Here is a 21,095-nt window from a genome sequence, read left to right on the forward strand (position 1 = left end):
ATGGCTTTCTATACCACCTGCGTTGCATAAACGAATAAATTTTCAAATTAAAAACAAGGACTGTCTTCAGGAGCTTTTGGACCATGACAATGACGATCACATTTCCAAAAACCAAAATTGAATTATACGATATTCCCAAAACAACATGCCATCAATTACCAAGTGAATAGCTTTCAATGCGGGTCGTTCGATCTGTGCTATGTGGTATCGATTGATATCACGGGTATATGTACGGATGTTTTCATAACGGTCTGGCGCCTCCTCCGATTCAATCAGCATCACTATGTTTTCTCTTCTGTTTCTTTCTACCTTGGCCCAAACGGCAGCATCTCAAACCAGCATGGTTCTAACAACGAAAGGTAAGCATATTATCATAGCGCCGTTGTTTGTTAAACATGCACAAGTAAAAGTATTTAGTTCTTCACGTCATAGTGTTAATATTACTTGTCATACTCCATTCACGTCTCTGTTTTCAGTTCTGTATTTTTGAAACGTTTGTGAGACTATTTCATTGGATGATGTATTTGTTCTTGAAACTGTTGTTTTTCCCGTTTCGATTGGGACAGTAATGACATCAGCAAATGTTTTGACATCGACGTGTATCTATTTAATGCAGTGGACTGTTGGTGTATGTACACAGGCCTTGCATGCAGGTGTGGTCGATAAGTCTGCGTAGTGCCTATGTTGACACTATTAAACAGTGGCACAGCCATATTTCTGGTCACCATCGAGATCTGTCCAGTACTCTACACGTGACAATTCCAACCTTCCACGTATTAACATGTTGTATTTTTTCATTTATATTTTGAATAATAGAAATATCTTTCTGAAAATCATAAAGAAGTGATTTTAATATACATTTAATTGAGTACTTTTGATTTAATTTGTTTCCGAACTTGTGGTGCTTTCATATCAAGATACGTCGATGTTCGCTAATTATTTTACCAAGAAATTTGACAGTAGGGGCTTTAAATCAAGAAAAAACCATATATCGGTGCTGAAATAATGTATTTGTGTATGCTACAGTTATTCAATAGTAAATAAAACCGTGTTCATCAGTCACATGGGAGCTGTTACAGCTGTACATATATGTTTGTTCTGGTAAAGGTTGAAACAAAGAAATATAATCAAAGGCAATATTTCAGCGTGAAATGAATGACAAGTCTCGAGGCTTGATTGAGTAAGGGACCGTTCATAACTCCATTTTTATGGAGAAGCATGTACAATCCCCCCAAAATTTTATGTACAACTAAGCCCCCACCGTGTCATGTACAAAATCAATGCCCCCCTCCCTTTCCATATTTTTAAAGCAATATTTTTAAATATTTTTATGTACAAAATTGCTGACCCTCCTAAACTCATCATCACCCCCTAGCCATAAATTATGAACTGTCCCTAAGGAAACCAAAGATTTCAATGTAGCTACAATTGAAGTGTACATTTACATTACCATGGCGTTGCATCAGATCGAAAATTCTCATCATGCATAAACAGCACGTGAATAACGTGGACCCAAACGTCAATGCGCGAAACGCACAAACGCAGATTTGAGCTAAACACACATGTAAAAAATATTCCGATACAGAATCTCAATAAACAGACAAATTAGCGAATGCGATAGACTAGAGGACGTCGATATCTCGTGTTGTCCGAATCAATGATAAATAAAACAGTGTAATTTATCGATTATAGACGAGTTCCGTGAAACAGCTGGGGTTGCAGGGAGAACTGACAAAGTAACGTCGAATTTGAATAAATAAGATTCACGTTTTCATCATCATTTTCATTTAAATACGATAAAAGCACGTGCACACTTTGATTACATGGAAATCTTATGTATTAGCCCTTTACTTACTCACAGAGACTTTTTACGATGCAAGTGCAGATAATGTAATGTGTATGGCATATTTTTGATGCGGTGCACGTGCACTACATGTACAGAGCCAGTAACGCAATAGTTTAAATGATTTCAATCAGTTTATTGATTTCAAATTTGTTATCATCAGTGTTTCTGCGATTGAATATAGATATCACAAGCATTAAAGGCATGGATATATCTGAATGAGGCCATTATTTGCACTTGTTGAAGGCACCCATTACTGAAAGTAATAGATGCCATAATGATTTTTGTTACTTCTTTTTGGTAACGGGGAATAACAGTGAAAAAACCCATTTCCATTATTATAAGACAGGTCTTTTAATCGCCCTCCATTGTATAATGATACTGATGTAGTGGAGGTGAGCGTATCCTGTCAGTCAAAAACACACGCAAAGGCAAATCTGCTGTTCGCTGAAGGGCCACTTGAACATATGGTATAAGTAATCATTGTTGTTACTGATGTGTTACTTGTGTCATCGATATGACTACCAAAAGCATAAACGAAATACTGGAACTGCTGGAATATCGCAAGACGTAAAGAAAAGGCTTGTTTGTTGTTTAACGCCGCGCTCAGCAATAATGCAGCTATGTGGCGTAAATAATCGAGTCTGCACTAGACAATCCAGTGATTGACATCATAAGCATTAATCTACGTACTTTGGATACGATCCCGTTAGTCGCCTCTTACGACTAGCTTGATTTCCGGAAAAAGAAGAGGTTTGACTATTGGAAAGATGAAGTCTTCCCTAATGCTGCACCGTGTTGTGGTTAGTTTTTGTCACTCCAAAACTCTAGGTTCTGATCTACAGAACAAATAATTAAATACTAGCTACATAAAGAAAATGCATTGTCAAAATATTATCCCAGTTGATAAGTACGATAACAATGTCAAAGGTACATATAAACTTTAATGGAGGGAACATGAGACCATAACAAGTCGGGAGAATTTCAATTGAAAAGTCAATCACAATGACCTCACGAGTCCACAAGCGGGACAGGGGTCAAACGACCATGTCACAAGCTCAATAACGGGTATGTCCACCATCGGCATTGAGAACAGCAGTGCATCAACAACGCATAGAGCCTATCAAACGTGCAAGGAAGGCTTGTGGGATATCACGCCAGATTCTCTCAAGTTCTGTTGCAAGGTCAAGGACGTTATCTGGCGGATGAGGAAGACGGCGTAGACGTCGACCCATCTCGTCCCAAACATGCTCTATCGGGGAGAGATCCGGTGAATTTGCAGGCCAAGACAGTAAGTCAACGTTGTGGTGTTGCAAGAAATCCATAGCAACCCTTGCCGTATGAGGGCGGGCATTGTCCTGTTGGAATGTTAACCCAGGGCCATGACGTTGCAGAAAAGGAATTGCCACAGGTCGAAGAATCTGATCCCTGTAGCCCACACCAGTTAAATTGCCCTGAAGAATCACCAAAGTTCTTTGGCGCGCTGTTATTCCACCCCAAATCATCACGGAACCACCACCAAAGCGATTCCTCTCCAAGACACAGGCCTGTGCATAACGTTCTCCCACGCGTCTATAGGCAGGTTGAGGTCCATCACTATGGGAAATGTTAAACCTGGACTCATCTGTAAAAACAACATTTTTCGACCAAAACAAGGGTCTGCGGACATGATTTCGGCACCACATTCGGCGAGCTTGTCGATGACGTTGTGTCAGGATAGGCCGTATGGCAGGACGTCGTGGTCTGATCCCGTAATGACGTAAACGTTGTCGAACTGTGTTGGGGTGGATACGGCGACGTCCTGGGATGGTTCGGGCAGTCATCACTGCAGTCTGAAACCTGTGGCGAAGATGGGTAACCCTTATCCACCTGTCCTGTCTTGGCGTTGTTACACGTGGACGTCCAGAACGTGGCCGATCGATGACGTCATTTGTGTTCTGGTAGCGTCTCACCAGTGCAGAAATGGTGTTCCGGTGGCAGTGGAAATGTGCAGCCACTTGTCGTTGAGACATTCCCCCACGGACCATCCCAATGGCCTCATGACGTTGTGTTTCAATAGCCGTTTAATTTTTTGAACGATCGCATGGGCAGGGGTTGAGCTTTCCAAAGTGACAGTATTGTGTGGCATTCATTTGCTCTGTTTCTCTTTCCCGGAATGCACGTTCAACAACGTATTGCACGTCTCAAGGACGAACCCACTGACGTCACGGAACGTGGCACGTACATGCATGTTAGATACATGTCACTAATCTCTGAGTTTAAATCCTTATTTGTCTACACAGGTTTGATAAATTTAGATTTTAAATTTTTGTATGCACAGGTTCTTTATGTGCCTAGTATATATTTGTCCCGAATGTAATTTTCATTACCAGAAAACGCCCTTTATACAGAAACTAGAATTCATGGACTGCGCTGCTGTCCATGTATCGGGATTAAATATTTTTCATTTTCAGATTCCAGTCCAGATGACGTTATGTGCAAGGACAGTACTATTCCGATAGTCTCCAACATTATCACACGTGAAGACATGGAGACAGTGTTCATTATATACGAGGATGAACAGGGTAATTATGAAGTCACTGAGTTGGTAGAACAGATTTACATAACGTCAGATTTCGGGACAATGTTTGCAATATTCTCGAAAATGGATACAAATAAATTCATTTGTCATACATTGTGTATTTTCAAGCATGGTATGTCGGTTAGTGTCAAGTACGTGAATATGTACAAATAATATTCAGTCGTATGTCGGTTAGTGTTTTAAGGTAGTCTCAAGTATGTGAATATGTACAAATGATATTATATCGTATGTCGGTTAGTGTTTCTAAGGTTGTGTCAAGTACGTGAATATGTACAAATGATATTCAGTCGTATGTCGGTTAGTGTTTCTAAGGTAGTGTCAAGTACGTGAATATGTACAAATGATATTCAGTTGTATGTCTGTTAGTGTTTTTATGGTAGTCTCAAGCATGTGAATATGTAAAAAGGATATTTAGTGGTATGTCGATTAGTGTTTTTGAGGTAGTCTCGAGTACGTGAATATGTAAAAAAGATATTCAGTCGTATGTCGGTTAGTGTTTTTGAGGTAGTCTCAAGTACGTGAATATGTACAACATGATATTGAGAATGTGTTTTGCGCAAGAGGTGGTGGGGTCGCCAAGTGATTAAAGTGTTCGCTCGTCACGCCGAAGACCCGGGGTCGATTCCCCACATGGGTACAATGTGTGAAGCCTATTTCTGGTGTCCCCAGCCGTGATATTGTTAAAAACGGCGTAAATCCAAACTCACTCACTCACTTACGATCTTGAAACGGTCCGATGACAGGGAGTGGCGTGGCATAGTGTGATGTGATGTGCTGTGATATGATGTTGACTTTATATTTTACTTAACAACCCATAGATCAACGTCAACAGTATATACATCAGCTTATTGTGTATTTCGCTGTACAATGAATACACATATGTTTTCTTGTGCAAAACAGTGAGTGTGTGAGGTTTTACGCCGCTTTTAGCAATATTCGAGCAATATCACGGCGGAGCACACCAGAAATGGGCTTCACACATTGTACCCATGTGGGGAATCGAACCCGGGCCTTCGGTGTGACATGCAAACACTTTAACCACTAGGCTACCCCACCACCCCTTGTGCAAAACACATTCTTGCACTGATACTGCATGTATTAAGTGTGAAGGAAGTATTTGTTTCAATTACATTAATGTAAATAGCATATCTAATATATTCCTCCTGTTTGAATTCAAACGGTGAAACACTATCTCTGTGCGTACTGATGTTGCACATCATGATGTGATCTCGTGAACAATTCTGCTTATAATTATCTTTTTCAGATGCATGTGTCAATAGTCTAATTGACAGCATATCTCACCACACAAAAATACAATACACGCAGCAAGATGCCCTCGGTAAACAGCTAACATCCGTCATTAGCGAACTTGTCCTGAAAGAAAACATCGACATAATGCGACGCACCCTCAACTTCGTCATGCTTTGTTCTGCCCAGTGCATTCAATACGCCCTAGCTACGGTAAGCTTCACTTTTGCACGTACCTATGTTGAAACATGATGGGTGTTTATAGGTCCTTGTTTGATGCTAGAGCACTGTTCAAATGGTTTGTTTGTTATTGTGAACGTACATTATGCCTCGGCACATATACAAATACTGTAACGTTAGCCGAAAGCTGTTGTATTCTTATTGAACAACAGTTCCGTTATCTCCCACAGATCTGCCTATCTGCATAAACGATTTTAATGATCACTGTGGATATGATCTTTTTACAAATCGAATTGTAACGTATGGAATCATTCAGTAATGACTTACGAAGAGTTCATTTAATGCAAAGCCACATATTATGTTCCTCATTAGTCAAAAGTTGACTATCATCATGTCTCTGAAATAAGCACACGTGTATTTTATAGAAACAACTTCAATGTGTTACATTATCTTAATACAATGTCATTACAAGGAGCCAAGAGGCTTGAAAATATATTAAATCATTAGGCTCGCAGAATCGGTACAGGTGTATTTTGTTCAGGGTGTGTATGACACAGGGGCTTTCTTACGTAACCGTATGCTGTCCGTTAATGAATAAGTATTTCAATCACTGAATGTATAATAGTACAACAGATGAAGCAAAGGGTATCTATATTTTTTGTAGGGACATGAGGTTGACGTGAAGGTCGGGAGGAAGTCTGTATTGAGGCATTTCTCCAAGTGGATCGCGCTTTCAAGTGATGACACGTCCATCCTGGTTCAACACCAAACATTTGATAACATTGTGCTACTCTCACAAAGCAAGGCAAGTTAACCAAGAAGAGACCTTTTTGACGTGGGTTTTACCAAACACTCGTCCTAATTAATGAGTGGTATTTTGATCATACTTTTGTATTTAATGATCAATGAAAGCAGTTGTCTGAGACAGAACAATCGATAGCTCTTACTGATCACAACGACATCAGAGTGGTCCTTTCGTCACATAATACAGGGTGAGATTCACGGTCGCTGTTGGAGTAGTTTTGATCGTTCAACATATGTATACATTGTCTCAGTTAATGTAATACTAAGTGAAGCGATACGTATGCATTGTACACGCAATCACTTTCGTGTTTCATTTTATGCATGCTTAAGTATATTCGGTCGATCCCCATCGCGTGTATGTTAAGGCAACCTGTAAAGAGGCGTTTAATAATGAAGTAAGAGTACAAGCCTTTACCATTATGAACCAGTATAAGATCTATACATCTTCTCATTCTAGACCTTCATTTGATTTTATGTATCCTAAGCTAAAATACTAAATGGAAGCTTTTAGTGTTACAAATGAAATATATTTAGTTGCAAAAATGATGAAAGGTAGCCCTTAAAGTACAATATTGTGATGGTTTGTATGATAAACTAAATGCCAAAAGAAAGTGTCCCATCAAATGTTGAAGTTATTTTGTGGGGAAGTGATTCCACAAGCTGAATGTTTTCTATGCACCCTAAAGCATCCAAAATGTGGGTCAAATAAAGAATTGCCAACAATTGAGAATTTCGTGCCCTTTGTGAATAAAACAGAAATGCATGATTTGTTTCAATATCCAAATACACAAAATTCACATTGAGAAATCATTGTGAATGCAACCCCATTGAGCTCAGGTGACAGGAAAACACATTTAAAATGCCCAGGCTAAGCCGCGAACAAAAAGAAAGAACAATAGACATGACCAACATGGGCGCGTCTCACGCCAACGTTGCAAGGACGTTTGGATGCCACCGTAAAACCATCAACAGATTAATGGAACGTTTTCAACAGCCAGGCACGACTCTTAGATAGACCAAAGGTCACGACCCCTCATGAAGACCGTTAACACAGGAATGGCAGAACATTCTCAACAATGTCAGTGAGACGTCGTGTTTATGGGTGCATTAACTCTCGATGAGGACACACCGGATACTGACCACAAGACTATCCTTGAGTGTACATTGAACTCATAACAAATTTTAAACTCTATGATTTAAACTGTGAAACAGACATTTGATCGTCATGTGAATCTTTTCCCTGTAAATTAAATAAGTTTGCTTTGTTTACATTGAAAATATTTGGGAAGCCATGCATCCTTCCAATACATATGAATTTTCATTCAGTGCAATTGGTTATTTTTTCCCATAACTATTTTCGTCATGGGACACTTTCTTTTGGCGTTTCGTTTAGGTTTTAAGGAATATTAAATATGCCCTTACCAAGCAGAATGCAAAACATCTCAGCTCTGGACCGTTTGCGTTAGTGTCTTTACAAACAACAACGTGTTAACTAACACTGTTTCTTAACAAAAGGGGCGGTGGGGTAGCCTAGTGGTTAAAGCGTTGGCTCGTCACGCCGAAGACCCGGATTCGAATCCCCACATGGGTACAATGTGTGAAGCCCATTTCTGGTGTCCCTCGCCGTGATGTTGCTGGAAAATTGCTAAAATCGGCTTAAAACCCAAACTCAGTCAGTCAGTCAGTCTTAACAAAAGGTATTAACGTCAATGTATTCAGATATATGATAACTGACGGGGTCATACCATGAAATCGACCCTGTGATTAGACTGAAAGTTCTTTGTTGATGTCTGTTTTAAACGTTATTGGGATGTTATCTATAACAGTCACAACATAGAGTAGTCTGAGAATTTGAACTATGTTGCGAAAAGGTTTAATCACGCAAATAGTGAATGTATATAGATGCCAGGACTTCACTCGAAAAGTGAGTGATTTAACTCAGAGAGGAGTTGTAGGAATTATCCATGAGTGAAAGTATGAAAGGGAAGAAGGCAATGTGAGTTTATTCAAATAAATGATACATTTACATGACTATATATGGCACAGTCGTCTCCATATTTGGGATTATTCTTATGTTTTAGTAAAGTACAGATTCTAGTACCTTTCTAGGTAGAGACAAGAATTGATCTTTAGCAACCCACGCTTGTTCTAAGAGGTGACTAACGGGATCGAGTGGTCAGGCTCACTGACTTACACGTCTTAGTATCCCAGGTAGATCGATGCTTGCTCTGTTGATCACTTGATTGTCTGGTGCAGACTCGATTATTTACAGATCGATGCCATAGAGCTGGAATATTGCTGAGTGTTAGACAACAACCCCGTGGTCAATATGTAAGGAGAAGATGTTTAGTTGTTAGGTTTAGAAGACAAATATTTTTCTTTTTTTTCTTTACTACTTTCAGAACACAGAACGCTGATGACCTAAAGGGACCAGGAAAGGATGCTTTCCTTCTGTTAGAATCACTCTTATCGTTAGAGGAATGTTGTTCTCTTCTTTTATAAGAATCTAATATCCAGATGTCGTTTACTTTGCTTCGTTTAGAATTCAACGAAAAAGGAGTTGTCAACGTTAATGTGGGCGGCGGGAGGCCGACGTTGGGACGTCCTTGACAGTGGAAGCACAATCAGTATAAGCAACATCACATTGTTCCCTAACATGGCATTTGGGCTCAATGGAAGAAAACTCCTGGTTGTTTCCTTGGAGGTATGCCCATAGGCCTTTATTATTGGCGAAACACGCTTATAATTATAACAATCATAATCATCCCATTGTATGGTTCCGACTGTGTATTTAAGCTTCTATCTAAAAGGGATTACACCAGGCCCCGATTTCTCGAAACAAACTTAAGGAACCACTAAACTTTGTTTTGTTACTCTTTTAACCATTACATATGAAAGATTTGTGGTTAGTCTTATGCGGAACACCAAATTTATTCTTTAAAACTTGTGGTTAATTAATACCGAGCGATTAAAAGTGGCCAAAAGTCGCCTGCTTCCCTCTCGCCCGCCAACAGAAACCCCAGACAGGTTACGTAACTCTGTCGCCAGAGCACTGCAGTGACGTCATATGAGGAACGATTTTCAGTTAGTTGTATAGAAAATGTGTAGCACGCTCATCATTTTGATGATTTCTCGACATCAACGAAGACATGCCGAATCGTTGCTTTGTCGTCAATTGCTCCTAGGGGTCGGGCGATGGTGTCCCCATGCACAGATTTCCACAGGACCCCGCAGTTCGTGCTAAATGGGTTATGTTTGTGAGTGCGAAGCGAGCGTTGTGGAAGCCTGAAACTATATCTTACTTGTGTTCAGATCGCTTCACGGAAGTTAAAGAATCAAAACTACTTACTAATTGTAATAAAATATGCATATGATTGATGACCATAAAGATTTTCCATGACACAACTTGTAACATAACGATTTCTTCCTCGGAAGCGAGGTTGTGGTCGAAGTAACAATAATATTGTAAGTAGTATTATATTGACACCCACCTCGCTGCCAGGAGAGAAATTGTTATGTTATACGCTATGTCATGCAAAATCCTATTGGCCATCAATAAAATACATATTTTACTACCAGTAGAAAGTAGTTTTGATTTTGCTAACTTCGGTGAAAACAAACCTAAATACCATTTATCCTCAGACTGGCGGATGTTCCCGACAGAAGCCGCCATTTTAAAAAATAAAAAAATCTGTTAGAATTAATGAGATTATAGTTTGTTTTCATCAAGTTAGAAAATCAAGACTACTTTCTACTCGTAGTTAAATATGTATTGGAATCATAACCAAAAGCATTTTGCATGACACAACTTATAACATAACGATTTCTTCCACGGAAGCGAGGTGGGGAAGTCGAAGTCACAATACTGCGCGATAACTTTCTTGCTACATTCCCATGGTTAATGTCCACTCACCAGTATGTAGATACTAGTCAATGTGCGTCTTTATATTTGGTCTTATAATCCTAATTAAATACTTGTATGCATTTTGAAACTAAATAAAAAGCAGACGATCTGCTGAATACTTATAGTGAATTTATAACAGAACTGTAATATCTAGACATTATATAGTTTGCCAATGTGAATCATAATTCGCACACACCCCTAGTGCATGTTGTCTGTCTCATTACACTTCACGGCGAAAACAATGATTCTGTTGATATGCTACGACAAATGAATAAAAACAAAATGCAAATATTAAAATTAAAACAGATTAAAGTTATAGGAACAATATCAGGCCATTACCTTGTTCGAGGAATGTATCCATCAATATCCACAAAACTGTTCCAAATGATGTGTCTTTTAACAGTTTAATATACGAAAAAGTGATAAATCTTTTCAGGTATTGGTATATAGTCTCATTGGTCACCCAAGATAGCACACCTGGCAACTAATTGCATAATGTCCGCCTTTCTTTAAAAACAGTAATTTAGTTAGCCAATAATGGGCAATCAATCAATCAATGTATTGCCGGTTAATCCTTTGAAAGAAGGACGTTGTTTTTACGCAGACACCGACACGACAGAGTGTATTCAGTATAGATTAGTAAATCTACATGCATAAACACTACCTTTTGACAATTCCGCTGTGTAAGATAAAAGTAATTAATCAATCAGCGTGTTATCAGTTAATCCTTTGATCGATGTTTATAATGTTGAATATTTACTCCAGACACAAGAAATGCCAAATGGGAACCTTTGTCGGGTAATCTAAGTGTGTTACCACTAATTATACCTGTTATAAATTCATTAACTGACCATCAAGTGAATGATGACAAATAACATATGTAGGTATATACCACCTAACACGGGTTACAACAAGGGAGTATTAATTGCTGTATTGCATGCATGTGAAAACTTATGGGCCGACACTGTTTGAGAATACAAACAGATTTTTACATGACATGATTAAATATCGAGGGTAAAAAACACAGAAATGGGATCAATTTGAATCAGTCATTATACAAATAGGGCCTAACGACACCAATCGATTTTGACAGAATCGTCTATGAAAACAAGTTGTAACTCGGAAACTAGGCAAAGCAGGAGACAAAACTAAATGACAGTAGATTGTGAGAACATATAGCTTTCATTTTTCCACAACAATTGTCACGATTTCAGGTTTATACAAGCCTGTAAACAAGATAATTTAACCCCTAAAATGTAGATGAATTCTGCATCGGCCCTCAAAGCTATTCCTCATATGACGTCACAGATGCGCGCCGCTCTGATTGGTTGAAATTTCGTTCGCGGGTGAGAATTGTGCACTGTTGTCAAAAGGTCGATTTAAGTCAATTAAAGGTCGAAATGAGTAGTTTTAATGACGGGGTTTCATTTATAACGATGCCAGTTAGTGATTTATGTATTTTCACCCCTAGGGTTTTATGTGACCTTTAAAGGGGCCAGGTGTTCGCGTGAAGGTGGCGATATCCTCCCGCGCCAATGGCATCCACGACAAACACATGCAAAGTAATGGCAAGTCAACAAAACTGGTTCGTGGTTGAGGTGAAAATATGGGATGGCATGGGCATTTGTTTGTCACCGATACATCAAATGTGGAAACAAGTTCTAAACATGTCAAGAACAGAATATTTCAACGCTTTACAAAGTGACGCGCAAACGCTTTAACATTTAGTCTACGGCACCACTGTTGTCATCGAGTTGTCAAATTATGCAAAACGAAAATTCCTAATAGTGGTTATACTTCACTTCTCGTAGCGATGTGGTACGCTAGTGGCTCACACGTTCGCTCGTCGATTCTCCGGTTTGGTACAATGATGGAAGCCCATTGCTGGTGTCCAAAGCCTTGATATTGCTGGAATATTGCTAAAAGCGGCGTAAAACTTCACACACTCACTCACCTTACTTATCGGGGTTTGTTTTCGCAGTGGAAGCCATACAGTGTAAAGGTCAGGGACACGGGCAATATCTCCTACACGGGGATCTCCGATGAGTTTATGGAGCACCTGTCCGTGCGCTTCAATTTCAGGTAAGCTATGTTTGGTTTGTGTGTTTCCTCTTTCGTTGCACAACACACGACGAAGCAGTGTTCCAATGATGTAGCAAAATGTTGTAAATATTAGAGAGTGGACACAGTTCAAACTAACTAGGTGATTACTAGGGCTGCGCAATATAACCGGTTTACCGGTATTTAAAGGTTCAGACATGAAAACGATACGTATTGCGAAACGCTGATCGAAAACCGGTATTTTGACTTTCATTCGGAAAACTTCGTAACACTCGGAAATCTTCGGATAATTCCTTGTTTGATTTGTGCCAAATATTATTTACATTTATATTTTGTCATGATTAAAAGTTTTTATTAAAGCTTAATCATAGTGATTTTGTTGTGTTCATGCTTTATAAATCAAGCATTAACTCGATTATACGTTTTTGTTTAAAAATACTTCATGCAATATATTGCAATACATATCGCAATATAAGCTTTCGCATCGCAATTTATCGCAAGATGAAACTTCTCTGCAATACCCACCTCTAGTTATTACAACCTACATATCACGCTATCGAGTTACGACGTCATCAACCATGTCAGCGAGTCGGACAACCCCAAAAACACAAAAAAACACCGCAAAAACAACAACAACAAACAAAACAAAACAAAACAAAAACCCCACAAAAACAACCCGATTCATCGACTCGTGCGACAGCCTTGAGTGCTGTTGGACTGTTCTAACACAAGAGTAAGATAAACCCGGCCACGAAACACCCTTCTATTTATCTATTTTCTGTTTTCTGTTTTTCTGTAAACCATACTGCTTTCCTGTTGTGGTATCATTCTCCGAACAATTATATGAATTCAAGTAGCCATTTACTTGTAGAACCTTACTTTCATTTCACTATGAGCAAAACACATTCTGGTGTCATCCATCTGTGTTTCTGTGACTCGCGTGCAGAGTTGTTTCCCTTTAGCATCCAAGAGAACGATGGTCGTAGGTTCGAATCCCTGTCCGCATTGACTATGTGTAGTTTGTAAGCACCATACCCGTGCTCGTGGATTTCACTAAGAGGTAAACATGTAAGACCTGCGTTACTTCGGATCTTCCTCCCACCTCAAGCAGACCTACCGTTACATTACTGAAATACTGTTAAACCTTTTGCTAACGACACTCACTCATCCACTCATTGTTTGACTCGATTTCATAATGCAGATACACTATATCTCACCTGTTGGTATACCCACCTCACCTATTGCTATACACGCCTCACCTAATGCCATACCCACATTTACCCAATGTAATACCCACCTCGCCTTATGCTATAATAGCCTCACCTAATGGTATACACGCCTCACCTAATGCCATACCCACATTTACCCAATGCAATACCCACCTCGCCTTATGCTATAATAACTTCACCTAATGGTATACACACCACACGTAATGCTATCCACACCTCACCTAAAGCTATACACACCACACCCAATGCAAAACACACCTCACCTCATGCTATACACACCTCACCAAAAGCTATACACACCTCACCTAATGCTGTACACACCTCACCTAAAGCTATACACACATCTCACCTAAAGCTATACACACCTCACCTAATGCTGTGTACACACCTCACCTAAAGCATACCTCACCTACACACACCTCACCTCCAGTGGTATACACACATCACCCAAAGCTATACACACCTCACCTAATGCTATACACACCTCACCTAAAGCTATAAACACACCTCACCTAAAGCTATACACACCTCACCTAGTGGTATACACATCACCTAATGCTATACACACCTCACCTAAAGCTATACACACCTCACCTAAAGCTATACACACCTCACCTAGTGGCTATACACACCTCACCTAAAGCTATACACACCTCACCTAGTGGTATACACACCTCACCTAATGCTATACACACCTCACCTAGTGGTATACACATCACCCAATGCTATACACACCTCACCTAGTGCTATACACATCACCTATACACACATCACCTAATGCTATACACACCTCACCTAGTGGTATACACATCACCCAATGCTATACACACCTCACCTAGTGGTATACACATCACCCAATGCTATACACACACACCTAAAGGTATACATCACCTCTCACCAAGTGGTATACACATCACCCAATGCTATATACCTCACCTAGTAGTATACATCACCCAATGCTATACACACCTCCACCTAGTGATATACACGTCACCCAATGCTTCACCTAGTGGTATACACATCACCCAATGCTATACACACCTCACCTAGTGGTATACACATCACCCAATGCTATACACACCTCACCTAGTGGTACCATACACACCTCACCTAGTGGTATACACATCACCTAGTGCTATACACACCTCACCTAATGCTATACACACCTCACCTAGTGGTATGCACATCACCCAATGCTATACACACCTCACCTAGTGGTATACATCACCCAATGCTACACATCTCACCTAGTGGTATACACACACCTCACCTAATGCTATACACACCCTCTCTACCTAGTGGTATACACATCACCCAATGCTATACACACCTCACCTAGTGGTATACACATCTCACCTAGATGCTCACCCAATGCTATACACACCTCACCTAGTGGTATACACCCTATCTACACCTCACCTAGTGGTATACACATCACCCAATGCTATACACACCTCACCTAGTGGTATACACATCACCTAGCTCACCCAGTGCTATACACACATCACCTAGTGGTATACCACACCCACCTAGTGGTACACACCTCACCTAATGCTATACACACCTCACCTAGTGGTATACACATCACCCAATGCTATACACACCTCACCTAGTGGTATACACATCACCTAATGCTATACACACCTCACCTAGTGGTATACACACCTCACCTAGTGGTATACACATCACCCAATGCTATACACACCTCACCTAGTGGTATACACACCTCACCTAATGCTATACACACCTCACCTAGTGGTATACACATCACCAATGCTATACACACACCTCACCTAGTGGTATACACATCACCCAATGCTATACACACCTCACCTAGTGGTATACTCACCTCACCCAATGTATACACATCACCCAATGCTATACACACCTCACCTAGTGGTATACACACCTCACCTAATGCTATACACACCTCACCTAGTGGTATACACATCACCCAATGCTATACACACCTCACCTAGTGGTATACACACATCACCCAATGCTATACACACCTCACCTAGTGGTATACACATCACCCAATGCTATACACACCTCACCTAGTGGTATACACATCACCCAATGCTATACACACCTCACCTAGTGGTATACACATCACCCAATGCTATACACACCTCACCTAGTGGTATACACCTCACCCAATGCTATACACACCTCACCTAGTGGTATACACATCACCCAATGCTATACACACCTCACCTAGTGGTATACACACCTCACCTAGTGGTATACACATCACCCAATGCTATACACACCTCACCTAGTGGTATACACATCACCTAATGCTATACACACCTCACCTAGTGGTATACACACCTCACCTAATGCTATACACATCACATAATGGTATACACACCTCACCTAGTGCTATACACACCTCACCTAGTGGTATACACATCACCCAATGCTATACACACCTCACCTAGTGGTATACACATCACCTAATGCTATACACACCTCACCTAGTGGTATACACATCACCCAATGCTATACACACCTCACCTAGTGTATATACACACCTCATGCTATATACACACCTCACCTAGTGGTATACACATCACCTAATGCTATACACACCTCACCTAGTGGTATACACACCTCACCTAGTGGTATACACATCACCCAATGCTATACACACCTCACCTAGTGCTATACACATCACCTAATGCTATACACACCTCACCTAGTGGTATACACACCTCACCTAATGCTATACACACCTCACCTAGTGGTATACACACATCACCCAATGCTATACACACCTCACCTAGTGCTATACACATCACCCAATGCTATACACACCCTCACCTACACACCTCACCTAGTGGCTATACACACCTCACCTAGTGGTACCTAATGCACATCTCACCTAGTGGCTATACACACCTCACCTAATGCTATACACACCTCACCTAGTGGTATACACATCACCCAATGCTATACACACCTCACCTAGTGCTATACTCACCTCACCTAGTGATATACACATCACCCAATGCTATACACACCTCACCTAGTGGTATACACACCTCACCTAGTGGTATACACACCTCACCTAAGTGGTGCTATACACACCTCACCTAATGCTATACACACCTCACCTACCTCACCTAGTGGTATATATGCTATACACCTCACCTAATGCTATACACACCTCACCCAATGCCTCACCTAGTGGTATACACATCACCCAATGCTATACACACACACCTCACCTAGTGGGTATATCACCCAATGCTATACACACCTCAATGCTATACACACCTCACCTAGTGGTATACACACCTCACCTCACCAAGTAATGCTATACACACCTCACCTAATGCTATACACACCTCACCTAAGTGGTATACACACCTCACCCAATGCTATACACACCTCACCTAATGCTATACACACCTCACCTAGTGGTATACACATATACACACCTCACCTAGTTGTATACACATCACCCAATGCTATACACACCTCACCTAGTGGTATACACATCACTCCAATGCTATACACACCTCACCCAATGCAACACGTGTCCCTGTCTTTGTTTAATAGCTACCAGTATGTGGAGCCGGCAGATGGCCAGTGGGGAGAGAAAATGGATAACGGTAGTTACACTGGAATTGTGGGGACACTCCAGAGAGAGGTAAGTTTGTGCTGTACACACGGATAGCAACTTTTGCTTAGTCAACTGACATCACGTTCAAACAGAAAATGGCTAGCTGATATAAATAGTACATTTAATGCGTTATTGGCAGATGGGCCTCACAATTCTCAGTGTCTCTTGGGAAGAGACATATGATTGTAGGTCCGAATCGGCCCCCACCCTTCGTGTTTTGAGGTTTGTCAGCAGCGTTTCCACTCCCGTTGGTTACACCAAAGAAATTAAGATCTTCATCACTGTCGTCTTTCCTTTTACATTTAAGCTGACACACCGTGAGATAACTGAAATAGTTTACGAATACTGTGTTCCCCTACAAGAAATAACTGAGTAAATGGATTAAAACTAACATATTTTATGATACATCTAGTGGTTTTATTTGATTTTGACAGCGCGGATCAAATCTGCCATAAGACCTGAGATACATCTTGCACTGTTTGCAGCTTCTCAATTAAGTTCATGTCACAAGTTCGCATTTAAGCAGGTTCCATACACTTGGACACGAGGCCAGTTGTTGTTACCACACAGTTTATTCGAAAACATAGCCCGGACAGACTGCGCATGTTCATGCATATGTAAATAGGGCGATTACAAAATCCGGAATGCGATTCTAATTATACAAACATTACATCCCCTTTTACCTTAAACTATGATATATATTAACATTTTGCTTGGTACTATATTCCTGAATACTTAATGAGTATGGCAACATGTTTTCGAATAATGTTTGCTTGGACATAAGGCGGGTTGCTCTACCACATAGTTTATTCGAAAACAAAAAACAGTACAGATGGCGCATGTTCATGCGGATGTAAATTGGGCAATTACAAAATCAGGAATGCGAAGCGGAATGTGATTCTAATAATACAAACACTACACATCTGACATCTTTATAACGAAAGGATTCTATGCACTGAATACCGTATATAATGTAATATATTTTCGTTCGTATATGTTTTTAAGATGGGGTACTGAACTGCTTAGTTCCAGACCAGCATTAAACTAAATTAAACTGAAGTACACATCTGATATGTGAGGTGTTTCCGCAACACGCACACATAGTTTGTAACTTGCAAGTTACAATCAATTAGAATTGAAAATGAATCCCTTTTCAAAAGTTCTGTCCCCGGCCGCGTCATACCAAAAAGACGTTAAAATATGGTACTTGTTGGTCAATGCCTGGCGCTCGGCATTAATGGGTACAAAAAGGACTGGTCGGAGTCAGTATAATGTGTCTGAGTGGGGTATTCATGCTTAACTGCGGCATGGTATCTCAGTGAGCTGGTACTATAAAACCAGCATGTCTGGGCTAGTACAAGCAGCCACACACACACACGCATGCACGTCGTCATATATTCTTAAGTACGACGTTAAACCCCATTTCACCTCACCTCACCTCACCTTTTCAAAATGTTTATATTTTTGGAAAAAAATCACAAAGCACCAGGTGTGTACTTTCTTTTGTGCGTCAGCTTATTCTGGTTTTCAATTTCAGGAGGCTGATATATGCTCTGTCCCCTATGCCTATAACGTGGAGCGGGCCAAGGTGATGCAGTTCACGTACTTCATGCATTCCGGAAGCACAACGGTTATGTACAAGAAATCAGAAGATGCCAATAAAACGTGGAAAGTGTTAATAGCATGTTTCAAATGGGAGGTTTACATCGTCGGGGGAATTGTTCTCTCTGTCGTGGGTTTAATGCATATATTTCTTGTTCGAACAACTCCTTATCCGTCCAAGATTCTAGAAGCAGAGAGGAAGTCCTCTTTGATAGCTGGCTTCACCATGAGCATCACGGCACCGTTAGCACAATGTAGGTAACTCCTGATTTCCTGTGTAATCTAAGAGTGAGTGAGTGAGTATGGTTTTACACCGATTTTAGCAATATACCAGCAACATCACGGCGGGGGACACCAGATATGGGCAGTACACGTTGTGCCCATGTAAGTAACTCCTGATTCTCTGTGTAAACCAGAGTCAGTAAGTATTGTTTTACGCTTCTTTTGGAAATATTCCAGCAAAATAAGGCGTTTACACCAGACATGGGCAGCACACACTGTGCCCATGTGGGGATTTGAACCCCGACCACTAGGCTACCGCCAAGAAAGTAAACCAAGAGAGTAGCGAATCAGCATTGGCTGTCCTTTACATTCAAGTCACTCAGTGATTGTTTAAGCAACATGGAGGCAACATAACAATTTTATGTCCATTATTATATTTATGGCCTCCCAGAGAAATGTGTCATCTCATTGGGTTGGCATTATTTTCACTTTCAAGGGCCTAGATGTTATGGTCGAGTCAATAAGGGATTTGTATACGTTACAAGAAGGAATGTTGTGATTTAGACATTATATCCTTCTGTCGACGATGGTAGGATTGCTGCTCTAGTGTTGTTGGACCTCTCTGCAGCCTTCGACACAATCGATCACCATAGACTCTTGTCCAGGCTCACACAACAGTACGGACTTGGAGGTCATGCCCTTCAATGGGTGACGTCTTATCTGTCTGACCGACAGCAATCTGTTGTTGTTGGCACTGAGAGATCAAAAGGCACTGTAATCACATGTGGGGTGCCACAGGGATCAGTCCTTGGTCCAGTCCTGTTTGTGTTGTATACCGGATATGTCGGAAGGATAACTACAGACCACACAGTTTCTCATCATGCCTACGCTGATGACACCCAGCTCCTGAAAGCATTTCATCTGTCAGATCTATCTACGTCTCTTCAGTGCATCGCTGAATGTACGCAGGACATCAAGTGCTGGATGACAGGAAACATGCTTAAACTTAATGACACAAAACAGAAGCAGTTCTCATTGGTACAAAGCAACAACTCAGCAAGGTCAAAACCGACACCCTTACAGTCGCAGACTCTGACGTCAGATTCTCTGATGTGGTTAAGGACTTGGGTGTCCACATCGACTCTTCCTTGACTCTGGATGCTCATGTTAACCGTCTGAGCAGGACCTGCTACTTTCACCTAAGATCCATTGGTAACATTCGGCAATACCTGACAACTGCTGCAACTCAAGCCCTTGTTCGAGCTCTTGTTACATCTAGGCTTGATTACTGTAACAGCATCCTTTCGGGCCTCAGTTCTAAACTCCTTGATAAGCTTCAGAAGATCCAAAATACTTCCGCCCGCATCATCAGCAAGACTTCTAAACGTTCCCATATAACACCAGTGTTGAAAGAAATGCATTGGCTACCAGTTAGGGCCAGAATTGACTTTAAGATCCTCTGTCTGACGTACAAGTGCCTCCATGGTTTGGCTCCCTCCTACTTGTCTGAACTCCTACATCCGTATGTCCCCGCACGCAACTTGCGCTCAAACACACAAAACCGACTGGTCATCCCATCCTACAAACTGAAATCCTTCGGACACCGATCATTCTCTTACTCCGCGCCTGTGCTCTGGAACTCTCTCCCATGTGCCCTTAAAAGCTCTGCCACAATTGACATTTTTAAGTCCAGACTTAAAACCCACCTTTTCTCAGTATATTATGTATAACTTCATCTGTAAATACTCCAGTGTAAATATTCTGTAGCGCTTTGAGCATGCCTTACGGTG

At 40.8% G+C, this 21,095-nt stretch overlaps 1 protein-coding gene across 1 annotated transcript in view; it reads left to right on the forward strand.

Moving 5' to 3' along the window:
- The first annotated feature begins 257 nt into the window (after positions 1-257).
- Positions 258-21,095, forward strand: part of LOC124283432 (probable glutamate receptor) — a 30,963-nt gene continuing 10,125 nt past the window's right edge. The window contains exons 1-8 of the mRNA XM_046719489.1: positions 258-359; positions 4,297-4,407; positions 5,689-5,885; positions 6,517-6,657; positions 9,199-9,360; positions 12,542-12,642; positions 17,418-17,508; positions 19,019-19,337. Coding sequence (XP_046575445.1) covers positions 284-359; positions 4,297-4,407; positions 5,689-5,885; positions 6,517-6,657; positions 9,199-9,360; positions 12,542-12,642; positions 17,418-17,508; positions 19,019-19,337 — 1,198 coding nt within the window. The 5' untranslated portion in view covers positions 258-283. The remainder of the gene's footprint in view (positions 360-4,296; positions 4,408-5,688; positions 5,886-6,516; positions 6,658-9,198; positions 9,361-12,541; positions 12,643-17,417; positions 17,509-19,018; positions 19,338-21,095) is intronic.

Source organism: Haliotis rubra, unplaced genomic scaffold (genome assembly GCF_003918875.1).
Source record: "Haliotis rubra isolate DU_JTF1 unplaced genomic scaffold, ASM391887v1 Scf315, whole genome shotgun sequence".
Taxonomy (NCBI): Eukaryota; Metazoa; Mollusca; class Gastropoda; order Lepetellida; family Haliotidae; genus Haliotis; species Haliotis rubra.